This window comes from Diospyros lotus, chromosome 2 (assembly GCF_014633365.1).
Source record: "Diospyros lotus cultivar Yz01 chromosome 2, ASM1463336v1, whole genome shotgun sequence".
In the NCBI taxonomy this organism is placed as follows: domain Eukaryota; kingdom Viridiplantae; phylum Streptophyta; class Magnoliopsida; order Ericales; family Ebenaceae; genus Diospyros; species Diospyros lotus.
The window spans coordinates 5,502,855-5,529,817 of record NC_068339.1 but is presented as its reverse complement, the minus strand read 5'-3'; the positions used below and the strand labels follow the sequence as shown (position 1 = coordinate 5,529,817).

The 26,963-nt window shown below is 37.5% G+C and overlaps 2 protein-coding genes and 1 pseudogene across 3 annotated transcripts; 2 read left to right on the top strand and 1 right to left on the bottom strand.

Moving 5' to 3' along the window:
* Nucleotides 1-5,522: 5,522 nt before the first annotated feature.
* On the top strand, nt 5,523-17,659 carry LOC127794596 (F-box/LRR-repeat protein At5g63520). Of its 2 annotated transcripts, none has more exons than XM_052325835.1 (10): nt 5,523-5,849; nt 6,112-6,219; nt 6,343-6,435; nt 6,540-6,683; nt 8,438-8,545; nt 8,672-8,711; nt 9,164-9,319; nt 9,642-9,823; nt 10,867-10,997; nt 16,710-17,004. In XM_052325835.1, exons 1-10 carry the CDS (start codon nt 5,622-5,624, stop codon nt 16,855-16,857), a joined length of 1,338 nt encoding a protein of 445 aa, XP_052181795.1. In that variant the 5' UTR covers nt 5,523-5,621; the 3' UTR covers nt 16,858-17,004. The 2 variants fall into 2 exon arrangements, with proteins under 2 accessions (XP_052181795.1, XP_052181794.1); XM_052325834.1 differs by having other exon boundaries at nt 5,526-5,849; nt 16,727-17,659.
* Nucleotides 17,660-18,998: 1,339 nt separating this feature from the next.
* LOC127794597 (11-beta-hydroxysteroid dehydrogenase A-like) lies at nt 18,999-20,745 on the top strand (annotated as a pseudogene).
* LOC127794595 (recQ-mediated genome instability protein 1) lies at nt 20,197-26,484 on the bottom strand. Its single transcript, XM_052325833.1, has 9 exons — nt 25,798-26,484; nt 25,534-25,704; nt 24,895-25,040; nt 23,833-23,969; nt 22,588-22,838; nt 21,747-21,857; nt 21,537-21,665; nt 20,620-21,277; nt 20,197-20,455 (listed from the first exon to the last, which is right to left on the bottom strand). Exons 1-8 carry the CDS (start codon nt 26,452-26,454, stop codon nt 21,083-21,085), a joined length of 1,797 nt encoding a protein of 598 aa, XP_052181793.1. The 5' UTR covers nt 26,455-26,484; the 3' UTR covers nt 20,197-20,455; nt 20,620-21,082.
* Nucleotides 26,485-26,963: the final 479 nt, after the last annotated feature.

Genomic DNA, 26,963 nt, shown 5'->3' with positions numbered 1-26,963 from the left:
TTCTCTCTGTACTATATTCGCTTTCTTCAGCTCTCAGTTGGATGTTGATTCTCATGCTTCCAAGCTCCATTTATAATATCAAATTCGTTATTATGTCAATTAAAAAAAAGGTCCAAAAATGTCTCCCATAGTCAAAAGAATCTTAATGCATGTGGCCCAGTGATTGTGTAATTAGGAAGCCATTAAATTGGTTTACAATAGAAAATCTAAGGAAAAGTTTAAAAAAAAAAAAAAAAATCTCAGCACCCAGGAAGATTAAGAGTTGTGAGTTAATTGATGAGAGAACCTATAAGTGGGTGTCAGCAGCCATCAAGTTATTCGCAATAAAAAACCTCAACAAAATTCTTAAAATGTATTTAAAATTATTTCAATACATACTATATTTAGTGAATAAAAGTAATATTATGATGGGAAAACCCGTAATGTTAGAAATCTTATTTCCAGCATAATTGGGCTTTTATTAGTTACTTAATGAGGCATATGTTGGACCAATTTGTGTTCCATCAAACTTGTGCAAGCCTAGTTTAGGTAATGTGGCTGTATTTTGATTTTGGTGTTACTACCTATTCAAACTGAAAAGAATAATTTCATAGGTGGCCTCCATCCATAGCTTTGTTTGGCAACCATAAAATTTAAGGAAAATAATTTGATAGGTGGGCTCCATAGCTGTGTTAGTCCGTTAGGCAGCCATCAAAATCTCATTAAAAGGTTTAAAGTACCACTAAAATATCTCAATAAATACTCTAACCCCTGAAAAGAAGTAATTTAATTACTGGACCTATTAGGGTGTGCATTCGATTTAACCAAACCGAATCAATTGATTTTTAGCGAACCGAACCGAATCGAACTGTTTCTAACCCTATAACCGAATCAAACCAAAAAAAACACTAACCGAAATAATCGAACCGATTCAAATCGATTTCCAGATTAGTCTAACCGAACCGATTAACCTACCCAACAACCAAACCGAACCAAATCGAAATTAATCAAAAATCGAATTAACTGAGATTGACACTGAACTAACAGAACAGAAAACACACCCAAAACTGAGCTTATATAACTTTTACATGTATTGAACAAAAAACATTTAAAACATGGTACATAGCTATTTCAAAACAATAAACTTAGCAACCAAAGATGATCCAACGCATTCTGTATTTATTTCCTCAAAGTCTTTTATAGGGGAAAAACAAATATAATCAACTAAGTTGGTCTTTTGACAACATAGTGCTTAAAACTGAATTTTCTAATGACACTCATTTGGAAAATGGTTTTCTCAAAAATCTTAAAACATTCCAATACCTACGGTTCACCAATAACATTTTTATTTCAACTAACTTCTGACTTAATTAAAATTGTCCATCATCTCCATGGCTATCCCTTCAACAGACTGTTCAAAAGATTTAAATCAAACCAACATCCAACTATGCCCATGAAACACCTTTAAAGGGTTTTATTTCTTGAACCTTAACCAAGAGTTTACTTAATGAGGAATTTAGCACTGGATACGAAAATTGCAGACTACCAAGAAGTTCAAGTTAATTCACGAAATTTCACTAAAAAGACACCATGTGGCAGAGATCGACAGCCAATACATTAAATATATCATCACAACCATACACTGAGCAATGAACCATTTTCCTTCCAATTTAATGTACACAAATAATAACATAGCAACCAACAAAATAGAAGGCTCGTGGTGCTTGCCTCTCGTTAATCTTGCTTCTCCTGCGTTGTTCAGTCTCCGAATGTTTTGAGCGAAGTGCGTTCACCTTTTGATCTACGCAAAGAAGGTTGAAGACACAGAATTAGTTGAGGGCGACGGACGACGGAGGCGACGAAGGAAAGGAACCGAGGGTGATGGACGGCGACAACGTCGACGGTCGAGATTCGAAATGGGGTTAAGGTTTTGCTCTCTCTTCTTCTGAACCTTCGGAAGTCTCTCGAAAGGGGGTTAGGGTTTCGAAACGAACGGCAAATGGCAATGAGGCGCAAGGGTTGGGGAGGGTGGGTTCTTTCTAAACACAAAACGATGTCGTCCATACTTTGGTCGGTTCGATTTTTTAAGTAATCGGCTGAACCAAATCGAACCAATAAACCGAACCGAACCCCAGCCAACTCACTTACCGAATTGCTAACCGATAAACTACAAAACTGAATCGAATCGAACAATTCGGTTCGATATGTTTGGTTAAACCGAAAAAATGCACACCCTTAGACCCCATGACTACGCTAGACAGTGATCACTGATCAGAGCAATTGACAATCAAAAATATCAAACAACTCTCATAAATATTAACACATGCTCAACTAGAAAGAAGAGTAATTTGATAGGTGGACTCTTCCAAGTGTTGTTTGGTCTGAGTGATGGCAGTAATTAATTGGTGGACCCCTTGTTCAACTAGGTGGTCTTGATCTTGATTGGCCCAAACTGATAAACCTTATATTATGCTGACCCATAAATAAGTTCATTTTGATGTTAAAATCATAATATAACTTTGTTTAAGGAAAAAAAATCCTAATGTTAAAATCATAATCATATTTTCCCTCTCATCATAATTCGTTTTTCCCTAAGAAAATAATGCTTTTGATTTCAAAGTTCTAAATTCAGCTATTCGTATTAAAAATGTAAACACAAGATTAGATTTTGTGATGATTGTGTGCATATATACAGAGAGAGAGAGAGATATGTATAAACTGTTGATGTGATGACTTTGTACGCACACACACATGTATATAGAGAGAGAGAGAGAGAAGGGGGGAGGGGAGGGATACGCGAGCAATGTGGCAGAAGTTCCTTCCTTGCTTTTGCGGTGAGAATGTCTTCTTTTATTACAAGACTAGCTATGATCTTAAAATAAATAAGATAGTGTTACATAATTAAAAATATTATAAATGTTGAAGGGTGTTTAGTCTTAAAAGAAGTTGTGCTTTAAGTGGTGAAATTCTTTTGTAAATTCTATCTATTTTGGTGAAATTTCTTTAATTTTGATGAATTCCACATCTTTTTTATTCCCAGCATAAAAATTTAAAATTAAAGATAAATTTATGGATTCCAAAAGAGAATGTTCATATCTTCAAATGAACCAATTATTTAGTGCCCTTCTTAATTTGTGTAAAACTACCCAACTCAACATGATCACCTTCTCTCCCGTCGTCTATACAAGGGCCAGCCAAGGAGCAAGCACCAAGCATCATTGCAACGTAAAGCAAACCTATTAATGTTGCCTCCTTGTTTCTATTAAAATGGTTTTCTTTGCCATGATCTTCTTGCTTTTTGAAACCCCCCCCTCTCTCTCAGCACGAAGTAGTGAAGGGGTTATGTGATTAATGCGTTAATTAGATGGTAATGGTAATTAATTAATGTAATTAATATTATTAATTGCAGGTCCTATAATGCTCTCAAGTCTCAACTAACCAAACCATGCACTGTTTCGGATGACCATTTTGTCTTAACTGCACGTGTGAATGTTTACGCGTGGAGGATTCTGTTGCTGACAACTCCAAGAGAAGATCCATTGTTAAAAACATATTCTGCACATTAAGGATTTTTGTTCGAGAGTTGCTATAAAATCATGTTATTAGTATTAGGTAGTATTTGTTGTTTAAGTTATAGATAAAAAATGATAAGATATGAAACGTATTTTAAATTTTTATCTTTTTTAATGTACTTGTTAAACTTATATGACGACTATTAAAAAAGAAGTCATGTGACTTTTTATCTAGGTTTTTTCATATATGCTTATACTCCCAAAAATAATTTAACAAATAATTTAATAAAAATCTTGAAATACTTTCCAATCTTATCTTGATCATTCCATATCTTGATATGATTTTATCTTACTCATTTCAATAAAGACTACCTAGATAAAAAGCATATGTCCCATAAATAGTTAAATAATAAATTAACAAATTAAATTGCAATATATAAGGTTGTAAATGAGTCAAATCGTTAATAAGTAGCTCAACGTTTGGCTCAATAAGACCTTGTTTATGTTCGACTTGTATTATAAATTATCAAACTTGAGCTCTAATTTGGAGCACGACTCATAAATAAGCCAAGTTTAAGCAAAGTAAAATTTACCCCATAAACAAAACTCGTGAATAAATTTGTAAATAAGTTCACAAAAAATTATTTTTTATTAAGACAAAAAACTTCCTTCTTTGCGTTTGGTTTGGGTTTAATTTCAATTCTCCTTCTTTCCTCTTCATTTGTCAATTTATAAATCTCTATATTAAGATTCTAATCTTAAATTAGACCCCAGTCACCTGCACCATCCATCTTTTTTGCCGTTGATATTGTTGTCGCCTCTTTCATTATATGTCTTCCTTATCTTTGATATCTTTTTCTCATTATTCTTGTCGTCTTCACCATTCGTCTCCTTTACCGTCAACACCTCCTTCTCGTCATTGTCACCGCTTTCGCCACATCACTCCCACCATTTGTTTGCACCATTGTTTTTTTTTTTTTTTTATCTTGTAAGTACAATAGTTCCTCTAATGTCAAGCTCGTTTAATATAATAAGTAAGCTATTCGCAAGCTAAGCTCGAATCAAGCTCACTAAATCCTTAATGAGCTCAACCGTAAACAAAATTTAGAGCTTTACAACCCTAGCTATATATATACACATATGTTTTTTTGCAGCTTTTGTTCAAAATTAACTTGCATTAGTTTTAGAGTTTAAATTAAATTAAATTAATATGTAATAATATTTAATTTTTAAATTAAAATCTTATATGTAATTGCTGCTGTCTTATGGTGACATCATAATTAAACAAAATAATTATCTTCACTAATTCATTTTTCTAGTTTTCCTTACAAATTTAAATTCATTTTAAGCTTTCAAAAATTAGTCTAAATGTAAACTGTTGCGAGAACTTATATAGTGACCATAGCTATTTTTAGTTGATACGTATAATAATAATTGTATGTAATTAGTTTGTTATTATTCCGTATTCATATATATAAAAATATTAATGATGATGTATAAAACTAAATTAAGAAATATTCACTTTATCCCAAAATTATAAACAAGAACTTTAGTCAATATTGCTTTCTTTGCCTAACTTGTTATGAAAATCCTGTTGCTAAGACAAGTTTTCGATTGTTATCAATTCTTAGATTTTTATTTGAATATTTTGGTTTTAGACTTTTGCTAAACCCCTAATGTCTGGAGACTCGAGGCCGAGATTGGCTTGAAAGTTCACCAATGTTGGTGGTTGGCCAATAAAATCTAATCTAACCTAACCTAACCTATATTATGCACAAGATTAAACTATATCTCATATAAAACACATGTCATACGCGTAAACTTCAAATGCATTGGAAGTCCCTCTCAGTAGGGCTTATTTCCCAGATTGTAATGGTAAAAAATCACTATTTTTTCTTGCTGACAGGGCAAAGATCAATTTGAGAGGTGAAATTAGTGAGATTTTTTATGTGTAGGGGATTCTTGTGTAATAATGCTAAAGTCAAGTATTGATAGTGTAATTTAACCTAAATAATGCACCCCCGATTGCCCATAGTCCAGTACGAACGTCATGTGTACGAGAAAGTAAAAACGGCATCATCACCATCGCCACCACAGAATCAACGCCAGACGAGACGGCGATCGGCGGAAATGGCGAGACGGAGGGGTAGGCAGAGGCGGAGTCAGGGAGATGGTGGAAACAGAAAGAGTGGAATGGATCGAATAGGGGAAGATGTTCTTCAGAACATTCTGGGGAGGTTGCCAGCTTTATCCTTCGCGTCGGCGGCGTGTGTTTGCCGTTCCTGGAACTCCGTCTGCAACCGTGTCCTGAATGGGCCCAAGCTGTCCTCCGCCCTCTCTCTCAATGATTCTTTAGAGGTTACACGCCTGCCACTTCTCGAATTTCAACCCTATAAACCCTGAGTTTAAAGAAAAGAAAAGGTCCTTTTGGTTTAGTCTCCTACTGAGAATTTTAAGAAATCAGCAAGAAAGGGTCAAAAGTAGTGTATATTGGGCATTCAATTATTCCGGAAAAATGTCAGTTTCGTTCCCTTAGGAGTTTTGTGAGTTTTCTTAGCTACCGGGCGACGGATTTAGGGTTCGGCAATATATTCATTTACCCTCTTTTTTCCATTTATAGGTTGCCGTGACAGAGGTAGTTGATAAGGTTCTCTCGGAGCCCCTACGACCGCATTTTGCTATTGCTTGCATTAGCCCTTTGTTCTGCTTGAACTTAGCGCACGAACTTGTAATCTCTCTCTCTCTCTCTCTCTCTCTCTCTCTCTCTCTATATATATATATATATATATATAACATTTCAACGTAATCGGTGTAAATTATATGGCTTTATTTCGTGTTTTCTATCATGCAGATTACAGGAAAATTGGGCTCCAGAATTCCAGTTGTTACATACGAGTCTAAGGGAATCATCGGAAGGGATGCAGTCACTAATAAATTTGAAGAGGTTTAGTGCCTAACATATATTTCTATTCACTCATGATCGCAATTTTACTGGAGATCAATAATTAAAAGCTCTAATTTGCTTGTATTCTCAATAATTCTATCCAGGTCCAATGGTACATAGAAGATCAAGAAGATCCTGGTACTCAAGTTGGTAGCTTATTCCAAAATGTCATTTCTGGAATCTTGTTGACTGTTGGATATTTACCAGGACTAAAAGTTGATGCTGTTCCGCTGCTACAAACGACTAAGGTAAAAATTTAAACCCCCAAAGGCTTTTTTCCTTTAGTGGCTGTCCTGATCAGCAGAATTAGGAGATAGGAGATAGGATATAGCAGAAAGCAGTTGAAGTAGTTCAAGTTATTTCAACTGCAATTATTAAAGTTACAGTAGTTGCAACAAACCACTGCAATTGTAATAAATTGTTAGTAGAATCTGTAACAATGTAACCAAATAACTGTTGTGGATAGCCATATATAAGACTATGCCATTTTGTATCGAGACATTATGAATGAATTGATTTCAAACTCTCTCATTTTATCTCTATCCATTCTCTACTTCCCTCTGTTTTTCTCCCTAATTTCTCTCATCTCTATCCTTTTCTTTCTTCTTTTACGATTGCCAACTAGAAGTAGCCATTGGAGGCAGGAAGGTTTTGGGTGCAACATTATCATTGGTACCAGGAAGGCTTTGGGCGCAATATTTTCATTAGTACTAGGAAGGTTTTGGGTGCAATATTTTCATTAGTACTAGGAAGGTTTTTGGTGCCACATTGTCATTACCGTGTAGCCAAGCACACTTACTTAGTGCATTAAGATTTGGTATCTTGTTTTTGTTTCTTGAGTGAATAGTGCCCTTGAAGTGATCTCACCATGGGCAACTTGCGAAAGAGAAGGCAGGTGGTTTGTGCTTCAATTATAGGAGGAGCATGGGATATGAAGACATTCTTCACTTCTTTGTGGCTTGATAGAATTGGGGCTTTTTTTTTCTCCTTTTTTGAGATATTGTTTGAAGCTGACTCTCATCCTCAACCTCAGCAATGTTTTCAAAAGCACTAAGCACACTTAAGCGCAAAAGGCCTGTGAAGCTTAAGCGTAAAGCGCAAACCCCAAGCACAGGGTTAAGTGAAGCGAAGCGCACATGAACAAAATAAAGGGTATAAACTTTTATAAGCATGAAAATTATAAACTATTAAAAAGCAATCATTAGAAGAAAAGATAAAAGCTCTAAACTCTCCATTGAATATGCTGAACTCTTCACTGAAAAAATGAAGAGTCTGAACTCTTCATCTTCCATCAGAAATATGACATTTCTAGGGATCTGGAGTCTTGTTTTTTTCTTTTAAATATATACTTAATTTTATTCAGATCTTTCTGAGATCAAATGAATGACGTTTCTAGGTAAGGATTTCATACAAGCAGCCACACCATAACACAAATTTAAGCGAATCCAAGAGCCCTTATTTAAAGCGCACTTTATAGTGCTTCACAGCTTCGATAAAAGAGTAACTAAGTGTGCTTTGACTGCACTCAACTGAAGTCACTGGGCTTTGTCCACAAAAAGCTCTGAAGGAGTTGGGCTTTGGGCTTAAAGTGAGCTTAAGCATGCTTCTTAGAACACTGAACCTCAGATAGGCTTGGATGAGGGGTTGCCCATAATATAATAGGGCTTTTGAAGGAAAGGCACTCATTTTTTTTCAAGGAAAATATTCTCTATTTCCTTTTTTTGTGGACGAGGGAGGACTTTCTTGCTTTGGAGTCCTTTCTCTCCTTTTTATATAATTTGCATGTGCTTGTATTTATATAGGAGTTTTTTTTTTTTTTTTTTTTTGAGATGCCTCTTTCTTTTGTATATGGGTTGCCCCCTTAAGGTGATCTTTTTCTTTTATACATATTAGCTTCATAAAAAAAGAAAAACTGTTTCAACAGTTGGCATATGTGCATTACTTTTAGACCTTTGTGCTATGTAAATGCATGAAGAAATTGACTTGAGATTGTTCTCTCTAGGATCTGGATTCTCGAGTGCCCCTGGTTGACAAGTTTGTGATGGATATCAAGGAATATACAACTTCTATTTCGGGTTGCACACCCCCTGTTGGGATTATAATGTTTGGAGTAAGTTGATGCTCTTCTGTTGTGTCCTTGCTATATATGTTTGGATTTCATCTCTATAATTTTTCCTGTAAGTGCAATTTTTTTTATGGTCCATTTCTAACCATTGTTATCAAAATGATGTGCAAGGATCCTGCAATTAACATGACATCTATTCTTGAAAAAATGGGTAAGTACTGTTTCACACACAAAATTGAGTAGTTCTTAATAAATTTTCAATAGTAGTTTTTAGACAATATTGCATTTAAGTGTCTCATTCCTAAGGGCAGAATAGTAATTATAGCCATAGTGGTAAGCTGGTTATACCTAGTTAGCTGCCTTGCTGTACCGGGTGTACATTCCCGGTTAGTTATGGCAGCTGGTGGCTATATATGTGGCTACAGCTGAGAATGATGATTCACGATTGAATATACGAGAATCTGATTTCTCTCTCTTCTGTTATTCTCTCTCTCTCTCTCTCTCTCCCGATTATTCTTCCTATCTTCCCCAGAATTCTTCAATTTCCAGAAGAATCCCCTTGTCAGCTATCAGAGCTGACATTAAGCAAACTCAAAGTTCACTTAGGTATTAAAACCATACTTCCATGCATCATATGTCTAGTTTATTTCCCATTTATTGCAGATTATGCCATGCCTTTGGATACTTTCATTGTGGGCGATGAGTGTTGCCGCTTCCGATATAGATGTCAAGGTGATTTTGGACACACAACACAAACTGGAACAAGGAGTTCGGTTGCTGTTGCCCTTTTGTTTTTGCGGGACAGAAACAAGTCTCATGGTATAGTGTTGCCCTACTTTTACCTACATTTCTTTTGGCCAGTTTAAAAGTTGGTTCTATGTGATTTAGATGTTGATTAATTCTTTTTACTGACAAATATACCAATTCCTTGAGTGTTGGTCCAAGATCTCTCATTGTATGTTTATAACACATTCATTTAAGACATTCCCAGGAATAATCCTTTGCTTTTACATGCCTTTTCAAAAAATAATTTTTTATTTTATCTTTTCTTGTGCTTTACGCTATTTGGGCTTATTCTTTTGTTATTGTGATCTCAGTTATACTAATTGTGTTCTTTTTTTGACTTTTGTCTTATAAACAGGTATTGGGGATATCGAATTCCATTTTGCTTTATCTACTGGTTTGTCACCACTAGGTCCAAAGTTCAAAGCGGCCACTGTTAGAGAACGACGCAAGGAGTCTTTGACGTGGCTTACTGCAAGAAGAGAACAGTCACATGTCATCCTTGATGGACAAACCATGCTAGATGACATCAATGATGAGGTATGCTAATCTCATTTTTTTCACACATGTAGTTCTTTAAACATTTAATGTTGAATCTTCCCTTATTAAATTCTTTGCAATGGGAGGTGGAAAAATTTCCAAGAAGCATGGACAATTTTTGAGGATATTGTCCCTATATCAGGCATGTGCTAGACATTGAGATATGCTTCAATCACTTTGGCATGCACAAATCTATTGATAATTGATAAGTCACAAAAAGTACATTGTAAATATGAACAAGTATCTTGTGATTCCATGGAAAAATTAAAACCAATGCAAATTTGTACACAGGGAGCCAAATGTTTTTTTTGTGTGTGTGTAATAATCCCTCCTCATTTAGTCTCTTTTAATTTAGGATGTCTCAAATTTTAAATTTATTTACAAATGAATTTTCTTAGAATAGATACTAAGATTTTTCTCCCTAAACATTTCTTGTTTTTCCCAAGGTTGAGTCTCCCCCCCCCCCCCCCCCCCCCCCAGCCCTCTTCAATTTCTCTTGGAAGGTGTGTTATTTATTTTTTCCCTGGTTTTATAAACTGGATCTTAATGGATGGGTTGTTATTCTGTTTGTTTGCAATCTTCAGCATTTCTGATAATTTTAGCATTGAAGTACATGACCAGAGGTACCTTTTACGTATTTGTTTGTATATATATTTTGGACCATTGTTCATGGTTTGTCACAATTCTAGTGCTTTCTTGTTTGGACTTATCTGTTTACTTTAATCTTGCAATTCTCTGAAATTCACAGTTAGTTTTCTTTAACCCTTTTTCATTTTTATACAAATGTTCATTGCAGATGAAATTGTTTTGCACTTGCATTTTCTTCATTCAAAGACAGCTGTTTGCAATCTTTGAAGCTATTAATGGTTATTTCCTTGGTTGGATAATTGAGAAAAAGAAACCACTTATCCTTGTTATTTTAGTTACTATTTTAGGAAATGAAGAAAATAATATACTGTGTTTTTTGAGATTGATTGCCAATCATGAAATAATATACTAAATTTGTATCACAATGCTATTGCTCTTTCCCAATGGATCAGTAGTTAACACAGCATCTGGCGGATGGAATCGAGTATCCTGTTTTGTACATCGGGGTGACAAAAAGAAGAAAATATTCTGTGGGTTTGGAGAAGGTGAAATGGATGACATCCTTAACATTCCATGAAATCACAGGGTAAGCTACTGCCCATCTTAGTATATGTACTTTTTTAATTCTTATTGTTTCAACCTTTTTAATGTGCCTATCAAGGTGTAGAATCTATTGTTTGTACTAGATTTTTGTTGATATCTATGTCTCTGTAAGAAGTAATACTTATTAAATTTTGGTCACTAAGTATGTTCTCAATTGTTATTGACTCTGAAATTATCTTTGTATTTGATTTGATGATCACTGCAAGAGCACCTATATAATTGTTCTTGGATAAAAGTAGCAAGTAGGGAATGACAAGCAGTAAATTTTGGAAGTGAGTAGCTGTTGTGAAAGAACTATACTGTGAGAAGCTGATCTGAAGTGTGAGAGTAGTCGTTATCAGCTATAATATAGTTTAGTATGTCGTTCCATCTTGGCAGGGAGAGATAAGCTTTAAGGTCAAGTTGGGACACTAGTATATGCGCGAGTGGGTAAAGGAACAAAAGGAAGCAGCAGAATGTCTACAAAGAACATATTCTTACAGAAGAAGCTAAGGAGTGTATTGTAAACAGAATTCCGGTACATATTAAGCATCCAAAAGGTTACAATTGGAGGATCGTTAACTTGTGATCTGGTGTATCACCTGTTATTTGGATAATGCTACTAGCTTTCTTGAATAGACCCTTGGTATAAGTCACACCTTACAGGATGCACCTTACGGTTGTACTGTGCTTTGGCCTTGATAGCATTCACTTAAGAACTGACCTTCAATAGCATGCACAGCTTCAATTTTTTGAATTTCCTAGTCCTTTCAGGAGAGCCCTAAATTTTCTTGGAAGGCTCTAGTGGTTTTGGATCATCTAGTTCCTCCCAAGTTCCAGGAGGTTCTTGTGTAAATATATTAGGGTGCGTTTGATAGAGGTGGAAAATGAGAGTGGAATTCTAATTTCATGGAATTCCAATTCTCACCCTAACCCCTAGGAATTCCAATTCCTTGATTTCAAGGAAAATCTTCACTTTTTGAACTAAGATAGAATTCGAATTCTATGGAATTGAAAAACTATTTGATAGAATTTCTTGAAATTTAGATGGAATTCGAATTCCATCCCCATTTTCCACCCCTATCAAACGCACTCTTAGATATTGTACATAGAGTACCCCAGAATTTGATCTCAACCATTGATTGTAATAAATCTCCATTATTGATAATATAAGGTGGAAGCACCTCATTTGGCCAACCCATATCCTGGAAATCTTGAACATCCTAAGTGATCCTATAGAGCTTTTTTTTCCCTAGCCTTGTACTTTCTCTTTCTAGTAATATGCAGCTTCCTGTTCTCAATGCTCTTCTTGTCTTGTGTGCATTGCCTTTGTTATAAATTGAGAGCACTGGCAGCCTTTAATCCTCTTCTCAAGAAACTGATCACACATCCCTCACAATCACTCACAAATCACCGGCCAACACACCACAACACCAACAGATAATAAAGAACAGAAATTTAAAGACATAAAACTGAACAAGAAAGAAATACGCAAACCATATGAGACAGCAGATTTATCCTAGTTCAAGCCAATTGAATTGGCTCTACATCCAACCTCTAAAACCTCCCAAGAGCAGCCTCATTTGATTATCAGAATGATCAATACAATCCTCACGATTACAAGCCTTCAAGATTACAAAGACTATTCTAACACACACAGCCTTTTCTCTCTTGACTTTCTCATGAGAATGGATAATACATCCCTATGCCTAGACTGTTGTCCTATTTATAAAAGAATAGAGCGTTAATGTCTAGGACTGTTATAACCAGTATAGACATTTCCGGTTATGCCCCCCAACTTAAATCTATTTACAAAGATGAAAACCGCCTATCTATACCCCCTAAAAACCGATGCATCCTTACTGCAAATATTCTAGATTTATCAAGACAGCCTTCTAACAGCCTTAAAGAGGGTTGAAAGGTTTTCTTGGCACCACCTAGGGGGTGACAATTGCTAAGTGCTGGTCACAGAACTTTTGGAGGGCCAAGGTCAATGACAAAACGATTGGAATAGTGCTGTGTACAGTTTTGGTTTGTAATTTTTTGTGACTTGAAGGTCATGTGTTCAAGTTATGGAAATAGCATCTTTGTAAAGCAGGGGTAAGCTACATACGAGCATGACCCTTCCCGATCTTCACAAAGCAGGGGGCTTTATACACTGGGGACACCATTTTACAATTTTGGTTACATCATCTTTGGAAGTTGGAGGAACTTAAATGATTGTTATATTAGTCACCTTGTCTTTGTAACTTGAAGATGTACAAATTCTAGTCCTTGTAAAAGGTTTGACCTGTTGCATATTAGTTCCAGAAACTTGGTCTACTTGCTCCACACAGCAAGTTGTAGCAGGAAACAGCATGGGTGTGGACATCGAAAATATCTCAAGATAAAAAGAGGACGGAGGATGCCTGCAACTTGTAAGAAATCAAATGAAAACCTTCCTATCAATAAGAAACGTCTGCAAAATGAAAAATAACACCTGAGAAACTTAATGAAACCCATGTAAATTCTGCAATTGATGCCATACTAAAGTGAAATGAATGCTTAATGTCATGTACCTAATAATTAAGGGGAATATATTTTCAGGTAGTAGGAATTGGCAGATGAAAGGTCATTCTTCTAGAAGGAAGTTAGAGAGTTGCAATATTTTGAAAGCTGTAACTTTGGAAAGTGGAGGCCCTTTTGGCGCCAAATACTAGCCGCAGTCAGTATATAATTACTGATTGCATTCAGTGTAAAGCCATAGAAGAATTTAATCAAAAAACTTCTGATTTCCCTCTCAATCTCTCTCTCAGATTTCCATCCTATATCTCTTCCCTCTCCCTCTGGAATTCTTCTCATTTCCCTCTAATTTCTTAACCGGATTCTCACCAAATCAGTGAGAACTTTATGTCAGACTCAAGAATCTAACATTTTGGTATCAGAGCAAGTCCTAGGCCGACAATCTCGCTTATCTTCCCTTCCAATGGCAGAAGGCACCATAATGAAGCAAATGGAGTTGCAACTACAGCAAGTGGCTGCAACAATGGCAGAACTGCAGAATCAGATGGAATCCATGGAGGGAGTCATAGAATCAAGGGTGGAAAAGAAACTGGACAGTGCAGTTGAAAGGTTGAAGAATGATATTGAAAGCCAAATGAGGGAACAAAATAACCAAATGAAGCAGTTCATGCTAATGTTTGCAAGACAAAACCAGGTAAATCTATCTCCCGAATTCCCTCCTAGGGAGAGATCGGAACCAATATTAACCAGAACTGGGGCGATTCACAGGCCTACTAGGACCTCTGAAACTGAAGAAGAACCAGCTGGCAAGGAAACTTTTGGAGGAAGAAGACAAGGGGTGCAGACTGCCCAATTCCAGCCGTGTATGCCCCTACCTATAATGGAAATCCTAGTATTTGATGAACAAAAATCTAGGTGGTGGGTGAGAAGGTGCGAGAGAATGTTTAGTGTGTACAACATTTCAGAACAACAGAGGGTCACATTGGCCTCTGCTTACCTTAATGACGTGGGAGATGCCTAGTTTCAAGGTTGGATTCGAGACAGGGACGGCTGTCAATGGATAGAATTTGCAGAAAACCTATGCGAAAGATTTGAAGACAGAGGTTTGATGGATGTTGTCGAAGAGTTTAACAAGCTGAAACAGGAAGAATCGATGCAGGTGTATCAATCAAAGTTTGAGGAATTAAAATCACTTATGCTGAACTTTAACTCTCATTAAACTTAAGCATACTTCGTCTCAAGCTTCATCAGCGGTTTGAGCAAAGAACTGAGGGTCATGGTCAAAATGTTTGAGGCCAAGACCTGTAAAGGAAGCAGCAGAAAATGCTAGGTTATAGGAAATGACAGTCGAAGCTTTAATAAAGAAACAGCGACTGCAAGCAAAAGGGACAAGTTCAGGGGCCTTCTAGGAAGGAAACAAGGGATATGGCAAGGAGGAAATCAAATTCAGCCCAGAGTCGAAGGGGTTGACAGCAACATCCTCTAATAATCCGGCTCGAGCACAAGGAGGAAGGACTATGGAGCAAAGGAGGCAGGCAGGGCAGTGTTTCCATTGTGGAGACAAATACACTCCTAGGCATCCATGCAGAAAGCAACTACTTTGGCTAGAAGGAGAAGAAGAAGTAGTAGAAGGGAAAGAGGAGTCAATGGTTAACCTTCCACCCGAATACCAACGCATGGGAATACTTGTTGAACCTGCCCCAATAATTTCCTCAAGCAACCCAACTTCTCTACATTTCTTAAGGACAAGGAAAATTTTTTTCGGGGGGGGAGAAGAATTGTCATGTACCTAAGAACTAAGGGGAATATTTTGAAAGGTCACTCTTCTAGAAGGAAGTTAGAGAGTTGCAATATTTTGAAAACTGTAACTTTGGAAAGTGGAGGCCCTTTTGGTGCCAAATACTAGCCACAATCAGTATATAATTATTGATTGCATTCAGTGTGAAGGCATAGAAGAAATTAACCAAAAAACTTCTGATTTCCCTCTCAAATCTCTCTTTTCTCTCTCTCGGATTTCCCTCCTATATCTCTTCCCTCTCCCTCTGGAATTCTTCTCATTTCCCTCAAATTTCTTAACCAGATTCTCACCAAATCAGTGAGAACTTCCTGTCAGATTCAAGGATCTGACACTTAATTGTAACTTGTACATAAAAGTCACTAACAAGAGAGCAAAACAACAACAATATATCAAGTCCTAATCCTACTAGGTGGATTCTGTTTGCATAGATTCTTGCTTACCAATCTCTATATCATAAGACAAGAGAAAAAGAGAAAAAAGGAACTAACTAACAGGAATTTCCTGTGCAATATTCTATGAAGCAGATATGGATATGTTTTGTAAAGTTCTTTATGGAGTTTCTTATACGTTATAGGAATCTCTTAAAACAACTTAGGGAAATGTCTCATGAAGAGACCATCAGAAATCTCATACCATTTTATATGAAGCAGATAGGAAACATGTTTTTAAAAGTTACTTTTACTGCATTTCTTTTACTTTATAGGAATCTCTTAAAACGGCTTAAGAAAATGTCCTGTTAGGTTTCTAAATAGTTCTGGAAAAGTTATCCTTTGTTTTTTTCAGGAGTTTTGTTTACATGTCCCAGAAGTATCCGAAACATTCCCTAAAAGTTCCATTCCTATTTTGAATTGCTCTTGTGAGAGAGTGTGTTTTCCATGGCAAGTAGAGTTTTGGTTGCCATATCCCAGATACGTATACCTTATGGCATTATACAGTACCAATATATTGTTTTGATTAGTTTCCACGCCCTCTAGGGAGCTTCATTCCTTGTCATGCAAGACTTGCAAACTGAAAGTCAATTTTGTTGCTGATATGTCAGTCCTGTTAGGATTTCTTTCTTGTCATGGAAGAGTTTTGATTTGTTTTTTATTTTTCTTGGCATTCTAAAGAATCTCTCTCTCTCTCTCTCTCAAACACACATGCGCGTGCGCGAGTATAGACTATAGACCATTGCTTCTGGATGCCAAAGAGATACACATGCACAGAGGGAGCACAACCATAGACTAGAGGCTTTTGGATGGAAAACGCACACACATTCAAAAGGGAGCATGACTTTAGACTATGGATGGCAAATAGTAAATCTTAGTTTTGATTACCACTGCTCTCTTTAAAGAGATGTAGGTGCTGGTCTTGTTATTTATTTTTTGTTGGTTAGTATTTTCCCAGTAAATAACTTTTTCTTTGGTTCATTCAAAGTCTTTTTTCTTTCTCAGAGGGGATGAAGAGTACCTATTTGTCTATGGCAATGACATCAAAACTGGCGATTCCTTCCGCATCTATTATTCTGATCCCCGCTTTGCTTTATCAACTTGTGCCAATATCCGTGAGAACTTCAGCCACATGAAACAAGACTGGGACCGTGGAAGTCTTCATGGCACGACCAGGGCTGATACTAACGGTGTTAAGAAGGAAGCTTTTGGAGGTTTTGTATTTTCTTGTTGTGGTCGCGGCGAAGGATTCTTTGGCTGCCTAGGTACAGATAGCTCTCCACTTCATGGCAACTTTCCTGAGATTCCAATAGCGGGAACATTTTGCTCTGGGGAAATTGGTCGCAGCTCTTCACGCTTGTACATTGGAGAAGCTGAAGAACAGGGCCCTGCTGCTCAATGCTGTCTACATGGCTACAGCACTGTATACCTGTTGATGACATACACTCCAGCACAACCACAACATTAGATGTTTCATCATGTTTTACATGAGTTGGTTTTCTAGTACGGATGTCGACTTCCAACCCAGCTTCCTAACAAGACCTGACCCTTTTGGGGTATAATAAACCACATATCTGCTTCTAACGCTCCTGGAAGTTCTGCCAGTTAAAAGTTGATATCTGACCGTCAAGCTGCCGTGTGTGTGGTGGTGCTTGTCAAAGCTTCTATTTTGTTTGAGTAGTTGGGGGTCTGTCTTGTTCTTGTACTATGTTGCTGAAATTTGGTTTAAGGAGGGTCTTCATGGAATAGCTGTGGGATTGGTGCCCCCCAAATAAAGGATTTTTGCAGTTCTCTTTTTGTTTTTGTTTTTTTAAGACTTGCACTTTTGTAGTTATTTGGCCTCTTGGATTGGAAATTAACTTATTGTTGTGGTGGTGTTTTTTTTATTTTTTTAAATGTAAGAAAAAATAGTTGCAGAGGTTGGTGGATTTTAGATGATGTCGTTGGTTCTATGCCGTGCAGAATGGCTATCCTGGTTTTGCACAGATTTCGGGATATCACTCAATCCAGTCTTGGATTTCGGGAGTCCCTTGTCTATCTCTGGATTGTGATATTTATATATTTCTTGAGGCTCTTTGGGTAATGCTGGCTGTTGGTCTTAGTATGTCTTTGTTTCTGTTTCTGAAGTGGAGGTTGTGGAATTTAAGCTTGTGGGCAACTGGGGATTGTTGTTGCGATTCATCTCCGCTTTTCTCGGAGTTTTCATCCTCTCCATAACTAGAGGATGGATGTTTCTACCAGTGTTCCGAATTATCCTCAAATGGCTTCATCTCCTTGAGGTTATGTCGATCTAATTCATGATTCCTTATGGAACTTTGGGCTCCAAAAATTTGGGTCCCGTTACACCATTCCCGCCAAAGTCAATTTGATGGCAATGCCTCCAAAAATAATATCAAAATATACTCAGAACTCAAAGATTATTGTTACATTGCCAACAAACTGCTAGGTGTTAAAAAAAGAAGTCTTTTAAGTTGTAGCTACAAAATTGTTATGTTTACAATTTGGCCAGTTTTCAATACATATTTGGTGAAATTAGTTTTGCAGCTGATAGATAATCCTGATAGATTCATAAAAGCTTGACTTGGCGGGAATGGTGTAATGGGGCCTGCTCGGTTGCAACTGGTTGTTCTAAGGTTTTTTGAGGTAATTTCTTATTATTTCAAGGGCTAATTGCTTTTGCAGAGCCAATTCCCTGGTTGAAAGGGCTTCCGTTTGCTGTGCATTTTCTCTGGTCTTATTTAGGTTTCAAGCTGTTTGGTAGATTATATAATTCAAGATGGACTAGCCACTGGCTTTCATAGCTTATGGGGCAGGGTCCCTTATTTTATGATTTCTGTTCGCCTTTCGATCTGTTTATAAGCAAAGCTGGCGTTGGCGCTTTGTTGGTACTTTGGGGGTCGCCTTCATGTTTAATAAATTTATTTATTTTATCAAAACAAATAGGCCTAAATTGTTGTCAAATAAAGTAATTAATTTACAAAACTTTTCATTTTATGATCTTAATAAAACCTTTGAAAGAATTAGGAACTTAAATGGATTCGTTTATTCTTTTATTTTAAAAATGAAAATAAAAAATATCATCACTGTCAATATATTTTTGTCTCATTAATTATAATAGTTTTGTTCAAACAGCCCACCACATACCATGGTGTCTGCAGCAATCCACGTATATGTACATACATATATATATATATATAAAAAAAATCTTCTAACCCACGTGTGATGCCACCATCAAGCAAATGTTATCGGGAATTCTTATATTTGTCTTCACCGCTTCCATCTCTGGGCAACAATGGACCTAATTCATAAATTCATCAATATTATCAGGCCTCCCTTGGCCATCTTCTTCTTCCCTTCCTACCTTTTCAACTTCGTTACCTCACCCTAAACTCCATCTTCAATCAAGACAACATCGCCGGCAAGGTGGTTCTCATCACCGGAGCCTCCTCCGGCATCGGCGAGGTAAATCTCTTCACTGAACCTAATACGCATCCGTCAATTATTGGGCTTTAACTGGTTGTCTTTCCTTACTTGCATTTGATACACACACACACACACAAAGCATTTGGCTTACGAGTACGCCAGAAGAGGAGCGTACTTAGCTGTCGCAGCTAGAAGAAAGAACAGCCTCTGGGAAGTCACCGGCAGAGCCCTCCGGCTTGGCTCTCCGGATGCCATCTCCATCCCCACCGATGTTTCCAAGGTCGACGAGTGTGGACGCTTGATTGATCAAACCATCAACCACGAAGTAATTTCTACTGCGAAAAAGACCAATCCATTGTGAAGATTTTTTCTCAGTGATTGATGGTTTTTTGGACGGCAGTAGATCATCGGGTGAACAATGCTGGGATCGCTCCGGTCAGCTTCTTTGATGAAGTCAATGATGTCACCAACTTTGCATCGATGATGGTAATTGAAGAACTAATTAAGAAGCTAGATTATCTAGTTTTAATCCATCTTAAATAATTACAAATGGCTCTGCTATGATTTTATAGGACACAAACTTCTGGGGTTCACTTTATACGACCCATTTTGCAGTTCCACACTTGAGGAAGAGCAAAGGCAAGACCGTAGTAATTACTTCATTAGCAGGATGGCTCTATGCACCAAGATTGAGCTTCTATAACGTACACTATATACAGCTTAATATCTTTGTATGATTGTTGAGTAGCCTCAATAGTTTTTATACAATCCCCAACAATTTTCACTGGTTACAGGCAAGCAAAGCGGCAGCCATAAGCCTGCACGAGACATTGAGGGTCGAATTTGGGTCAGATATCGGAGTAACAATTGTGACTCCGGGGTTGATCGAGTCAGAAATAACCGAAGGCAAATTTCTCAAAAAAGAAGAGCGAGTGGAAGTAGATCAAGTTATGAGAGATGTAAGTTCCCAAATTCAACGATCAAGTTATTAGGCTCAAAAGGATGACGAGGAAAAATGTAATTTAATTGTTTTGACTGTATTTGGTGTCAGGTTGAGGTGAGTATAGTGCCAGTGGCGAAAGCAGAAAGATGTGCAAAGGCCATTGTTAATAGTGCATGCCGGGGAGAGAATTACCTTACGGTGCCGCCTTGGGCCCGAATGGCAGTCCTTTGGGAGGTGTTTTGCTCTGAGCTGCTGGAGTGGTGCAGCCGCTGGCTTTTGATCACCGGACGTGGGACCTCGGCAGAGGAAGTGGATCCTGGATCTCTCCGGGCTTAAGAAATACTTGTACCCAGATTCCATCCTAACTCCTGAGATCAAAGTTGATTAAGATTTTGCTAGTTCCCATACCTTGATAATGAACGAGCATTGGCCATCAGAAACAAATGAAAGTTGTTTATAGATATATAAATAACAGGTTTGAATTACAGAGAAATCAATATCTAGCTGGATAAAGTTTAAAAGGGAAGAATACCTGAAAGGGAATTACCCTTTTCTTTTCATTTGTATGATCTGGTGATTCAGTACATAAAGCAAAGGGAAGGATATTACTGGCTCCTCCTGCTAATATTCTATGGCCAAGTTTCTTGGTTTAAATTTGCGTGAACTCCTTAATCAGTCACTCCCCTTCACTTCTTAGCCACGGCAAGTAAACTATTTCCACCTCATTTGAACAAAATTGAGGATTCCAAATTTTAACAGAAGCTGAGGCTCAATAACTTCATTGCCTTCAGGCAGTCCAAAGTTTCAACATCTTCTACTAGTGTTGGCGCATCTTCAACCAACTCAAACAGCGTCCAACTAGCCAGCCATGAATATAATTATCTGACCGTCCTGTTTATGTCCATTCTCAGTAGCCCCGCCAAATGGCATGTGCTGACTCAGACAAGGATAGGTCGATGGATTGGGCTGGCCCCAGCAGGGGGATATCTTATCAGTCAAGGCGATAGGTCTATGGGAATGGGATCGAGGTGGGGATCCTGTTGTGGTTCAGCAATATGCTGCGGTTGAGCAGTATTAGCTGACTGTATTCTTCTCAAAAGTAGCCAAGCATCAGATGAAGGGAAGCCCTGGTTCATTTCAATAGCAATTGGGAGAGGAGAGGCTTCACTAATCTTCACAAGCATCGTACCCTGCCAGAAAAGGTGATATGCTTCAAGTAAATGGAGTTCTTTAGCATTCTAAACTTAGGAACCATTAAAAAACCATCATGAGAACTTTGATCTTTACGACCACTGTATGGTGAAACGAAAAGATCAACCACTGGCTGAAAATTAAGAGTGAGCAATTTATTACCTCAAAATTCATTCAAAAAAAAAAGTTTATAACTGTTTCAATGTCCCTTCACGTGGAACAAGAATCAAACACCTAATAAAGTAAGCAATTTATTACCTCGAAGTTCGCTAAGAAAATCTGGAACTGTTTCAACGTCCCCTTCATATCCCTAACTCTATTAGGGTCTGAAGAAGCAAGGGCAGCAGTGACCTCCTCAGGAGAATGACCTATTCCTCTTTGCACAACCTAAGGAATAGCAATCAGCCAACCATTAACTTCCAACTAAGCTCATGTCAGCAATCCATCTAAATTGAACTGAAAACTTACATTGTGATCTATAAGGATCTCAGAGATGAGGCTACCATCATCAACATAGACACAAAGGTCAAACGTGGTCCTGTTCTTATACTGGAATCCCTTTACACCAGTCAAAAAGCACTACAAAATTGCAACAGTATGTCAGCCATTTTACAGTTATGGACAGATTTCAGGAAATAGTTTCACGCTTCAACCAACAAAATGAAATAATATTATTTAATGTTGGAGAATAAAATAAATATTTTCAACTAAAACATACATTTTAGAGTTGGGATTAGAATAGTTAAAACAGTAATTTAATAACACGTGACCACTTATTTCAAGATCAGAAGGATGTAGATCGAGGCCGTGGTAAACAAACAACCCAAATCATATAGCTACGTATGGTGGTGTGGCAGGATATGTTGCCATATCATATTTTGGCAGTGATGTTGGATAGATCATCTTAACCTTGCCAAGATCACACTTATCGTATTTTGACAGTGACAGTGAGTGACAATTTACTGAACTGAAGTAAAGGGATTGTGAAGCATCGGAAAAGGAAAATATTGGATACTGTACAATTAGTTATGACGGAATCACATGATTGAAGATCTTTCAATTGATTCAATAGATAGTTCATGCAGCAATATATTCATTTTGATAGAGAATGGCAAACCAAGATGTGTGTATTTCATGGAAAGGCTTTAATATCATGCTGATATTAAGCACATTAGATATGCTAGGGGGGAACTAGTAATTCAAAATCTTTAACAGAAGTAGTTCACTGTTATTATGGTAGTGTGAACTCATAATAGCATGAAAAAGATGGATCATCTACCCAAGCAAGAAATACAGATAACCACCGTACCTTAACTTTCCCCTGAACACTAGGAGCTTTGTCCTTCACTGCAGCCCATTTAGCTGACAGACTAGCTAAATAAGTGAAGGGGACTTCTCTGTCTCCACTCAGAATGAATGGGTGGTCCACCACATTAACCATATGAATTTCATCAACATCTGGAACAGGAGGTGATGGATTTGGTTCAGCATTTTCCCTGTTAACGGGAATAGAGAACTCCTCTCTTGCCCCTTCCCTGGTAGAGATACCAGATGTCCTATCTACAAATTATAAAAAATTATGTAAGCTAAGCAAGCTTCAAGACAGAAACAGGAACATAACATGAACAACAAGATATACATTCTCGGTTTCATAGAAAGTGATATCCACAATTGTTTTCCATTTAGAACAGTGAGATGAAGGATCTGAAGTTACCCAACTGTGTATGATGTCATAGCTATAATGATGCACAACTTGAAAGAAGATGATGGACAAATTTGAAATTGCACGGAGAAAACTCAGGGCTTTATGCAACCAATGTTTAGTGTCAACTGGGGTCTTAATGTATTTCATAGGTCAGAAAGCCATTGAATAGATTTACTAGATATTTATTTGGTGATGGTAGTAAGAGTTACTTCGCTGTTCTGCAGTTGTGAAGATGAGGAGTAGGGGTCATTTGGTCATGTTGTGGAGAACAAGCCTTAATCCCGTTAGGTGGGCCAGCTATATGAATTTGAGCTCTCAAACTACTATATCTATCTATAGCCATAACCATGCCGTGCACAACTATCAATCAGACCTAAGAAATGACTCAATCAAGCCTACATAATCCCAGTACTTGCCTTCCCACTGGACTGAATTAACAACAGAACCCCATAAAACACTGCTGCTTAAACTTTCCACACTAGTTTCCCAAAATATGCAACATAGTTGTTTTTCAAATGACAAGAGATATAAGCACCCCTTGTTTTTCAAATTACATGTCCACCTTAATCTTTGGGCTCACATCTACCCAAGAACTTATTTCATCTGCAGCTTCTCCCCTCAGTAGAGAATGTATCAACAGCATTCGTTTTATTAGAATACTTTTGTTTCCTTGTCTTTTTATGCATTAAGCTATGTAGAACTTGAGCAGAATCAGCAGATTAAATAGTTTGGCATTCAACATGTTGGCACTACCACACAATCCACAACCTTGCTATATTTAGCCAATGGTTGTATTTACAAAGCTAAAGTAACTAAAGGGAAATTTGAGTCCAGAACAAAACAACATACCTTCTTCAGCTGCCTGACGAGGAGCTGTAGTTTGTGGTAATGGATTACTATCTTGCCCTGCAGTGCTGACATTGTCAGGTGGCCATGCACCAAGAGTAGCCCTGGTTGCTAAGGGAGGAACCACTCCTGTCCTGGTTCTACAAAAAATAATTGAATTTAGCTTGTTAATCAATTTGCCAAATGACCAATCTTGATATTAACTAAACCCTCAGGTATATGAATTATACCAAGTCAACAAACCAGTTCTAGGAAATTAATCAGCAATACTTTTGGAAGTCCGCACAACAAGCCAATAATACTAAACACTGTTCAAGTTTCATGTGTTTGTAGACAATATTCTATGCATAACAATTTATTTCCAAAGAACTCACTCCATGATGCCAATTCTTCAACCAACATGCCAAGCAAGAAAAATCTGGCCATTGATATCATTTCAGGAACAAAAAACACATATCCCAAGAAATAGAAATTTAAATAAACATTATTTATGTTTGTTATGAATATTTGACATTAATTGATGTTTGTTAATTGCAATGAGAGGTTGAGTCATGATCATTCCTAAGATGTAAATCTGTCTATTTGTTATTATAGGTTATTAAAAATTGATTTAAATACTTTTCACATTTTGATATGATATATACAATGAATGAGATACTGTTACTTTTGCACATTAAATTATACTTACATTTTGAATAGAATAATGTTATCAATGTTGAAATGGTGTTCTACTGTGTAGTTTTTGGCTGTTATATTCAAGACAAAACTAACCCAAAAAAAAGAATATAACACTTTGGTATTTCTGCGGTGTCCATACCCTCATTTTTTAAAATGTTTTAATTCATTGTTCACGTGTATCTATTCCATACTTGTGCCTCTTCCAATATTAATGTGATTAATCTTCATGGGCAAACAATGGTAAGATGTTAAGAATAAAATAAGTAATTACACTTCAATGGCACATTCAAGTTAAAAACAATAGAAAACTTATATTGGCTAATGCATCAGCAAAAATGATATGCTTTGGGGCCAATTAGAGAAATACAGTTTGGCCCTAGCAAATACCTTTTTCCCCTTGGTGGCTTATTTACTTCATGGACAAGCCTCTGCCTTGCTGCTTCCAAATCCTCAACCGCTCCTCCTAAAACTTCAAAAACTTCAGGAACCAACATCAGAAGCCCACGCCTTATATTTACATTGCAAATGGCAACCTACAAATAGGAATGAAAGGTCAGATAAATCCTTGAATGTAAAATGGGTTATATTGAAAGCATACTAAAAGGACTGGTGAGGAACTAGTAAACTTCACTAATAATAAACGAAGAATGATATTAACAATCTTCAGTCTGTGTGTCAGCTAAGGGGCGTGTAATATCTGAGACACTGTCCCGGAAGAAAACATGGATAACATGGAAAATGTCAAGTTGATCCCATATATTTGAAAAACAAGAAAAGAATAATGTTTTGGGAACCAGAAACCATTTGAAAGTTAGTTATGTTTCAAGATCATCTTATGGCTGTTTGAATATTGCCCCCAAGTCGATAATTGCCTAACAAGTGAGAAGTACTAGATGATAGTAGTGCCTCAACATTTTTGATAAAAGGAGCCAGACAGTTTAGTCCCTCGTAGACAATGGAGAGAATCATAAATTCAGAGAGGGGGGGGGGGGGGGGGGGGGGGGGGGTGAGAGAGATTACAAGAACCTTCAGTCCTGCAGGGGCCAGAACATCAAGATCCTTGATAGGCCGGTATTCCATGCCAAACACGCGTTGAACACCGTCAGTCATGGACAACTTGAGGCATCTCTTAAGTCCAGCTGAAGCATTCTGGTACCTTCCTTTCAGGGGACAACTGATATTTACAATTTCATCAACCTGGAAATTTGGCACAGGGTGAGAGATTAAGCACTAGGAGATAAATTTGCAACATCAGAACCCAGTAATCACTAGCTCATCAAAACTAGGTACCTGCAAAACGAAAGGGCCAGCAAGGTCAATAAGATGCATGCTGTGCACATTCTCGGGCAGACTTCCAGCACCAGAGAAGTTCATATCAGAGCACAAGAACTGGCCGAAACAGAGCTTTGCCTTACCAGCCACATCCAAGCTCCCAAATCCCGGAACCAAGCTCTCCAACCCCCGAATACAGGAATCCAACCATTCCCTCCGCAACCTCAAGCCGAGCCTCCCAATATACACACTGATCGGGCAATCAGAGGCTTGGGAAGAATTACTACTACTGGTTCTGGGGGTGAAAGAAGCTTGGAAGGACCGGTCCTCTTCGGCAACCGGAGGCGGGGGTGGCGGTGGATTAGGAGACGGCGGCGATAGGTTTTCGGGAACGTCGATAAAAACGTCGTCATCGTCGGAGACTTCGAGCTGAACAAGCGCGGAGGGATTGGTATTAGGATTAGGGTTAGGATTGGGAGGGTTTAGGGTTATGGTTCGGAAGTTGAGAGTAGAATCTTGTAATTCAACTTCAATATCGTCTTCTTCTATTTCTTCATCATGATCATCGAGTTCAAGGGGCTGTTGTCGTTGTTCTGGTTGAGGTCGTCGCCGTTGATCTGCTTCATCTTCTTCAGAGGAAGAGGAATACCGCAATCTGAGGCGTCTTCTCGTCATTTTCTCTCCAGATTTTCCCTCCAATTTTCGTCGACATACTTTCCGAACGTTTAAAGACTTCAAAGAGAGGGGAAGAGAAAAAAACCGGCCGAGAAAGGAAACCTGGGCTGCCTGGATCTGGGCCTGGCCCAGTTCCAGCCTGCTTCAACTTCTGATATGAGCCCACATCCAGGCCTACAAAGCTTTCTCAACTTCTTTTTTCATGGAATGATCTTTCTCAAGTTTAGCCCGTAAACGAGTGGATAATAAATCGTTAATCGTTATAATAATGAGTAATAGAGGTTGATTATTTTTATTCTAGATTGTACTTATTTTTTTGTAATTTAAACTAAATAATATTTTAAATCTCCTTTATAACTCCTTATTCATATATACCCTTTATTAAAGAGAATTTAAAGCATTTCATAATCCAACTACAAGAAACAAGTATAGTCCAAATTAAAAAGTAATTTTATTCTAAGTAATAAACATATTTTTATTGTTAAAAGGTATTATTTATCACAATTAAT

Excerpts from the sequence above, each read along its gene's own strand:
- LOC127794595 (XM_052325833.1), bottom strand. The coding sequence starts at position 26,454 with ATGACGAGAAGACGCCTCAGATTGCGGTATTCCTCTTCCTCTGAAGAA. Across the intron at positions 21,858-22,587 it reads GTGTTCAGGGGAAAGTTAAG|TGCTTTTTGACTGGTGTAAA; the intron begins GTACGGTGGTTA and ends GCAATTTTGTAG. Across the intron at positions 21,666-21,746 it reads AGATCCTTATAGATCACAAT|GTTGTGCAAAGAGGAATAGG; the intron begins GTAAGTTTTCAG and ends GCTATTCCTTAG.
- LOC127794596 (XM_052325834.1), top strand. The coding sequence starts at position 5,622 with ATGGCGAGACGGAGGGGTAGGCAGAGGCGGAGTCAGGGAGATGGTGGA. Across the intron at positions 6,436-6,539 it reads TCACTAATAAATTTGAAGAG|GTCCAATGGTACATAGAAGA; the intron begins GTTTAGTGCCTA and ends AATTCTATCCAG. Across the intron at positions 9,824-10,866 it reads TAGATGACATCAATGATGAG|TTAACACAGCATCTGGCGGA; the intron begins GTATGCTAATCT and ends ATGGATCAGTAG.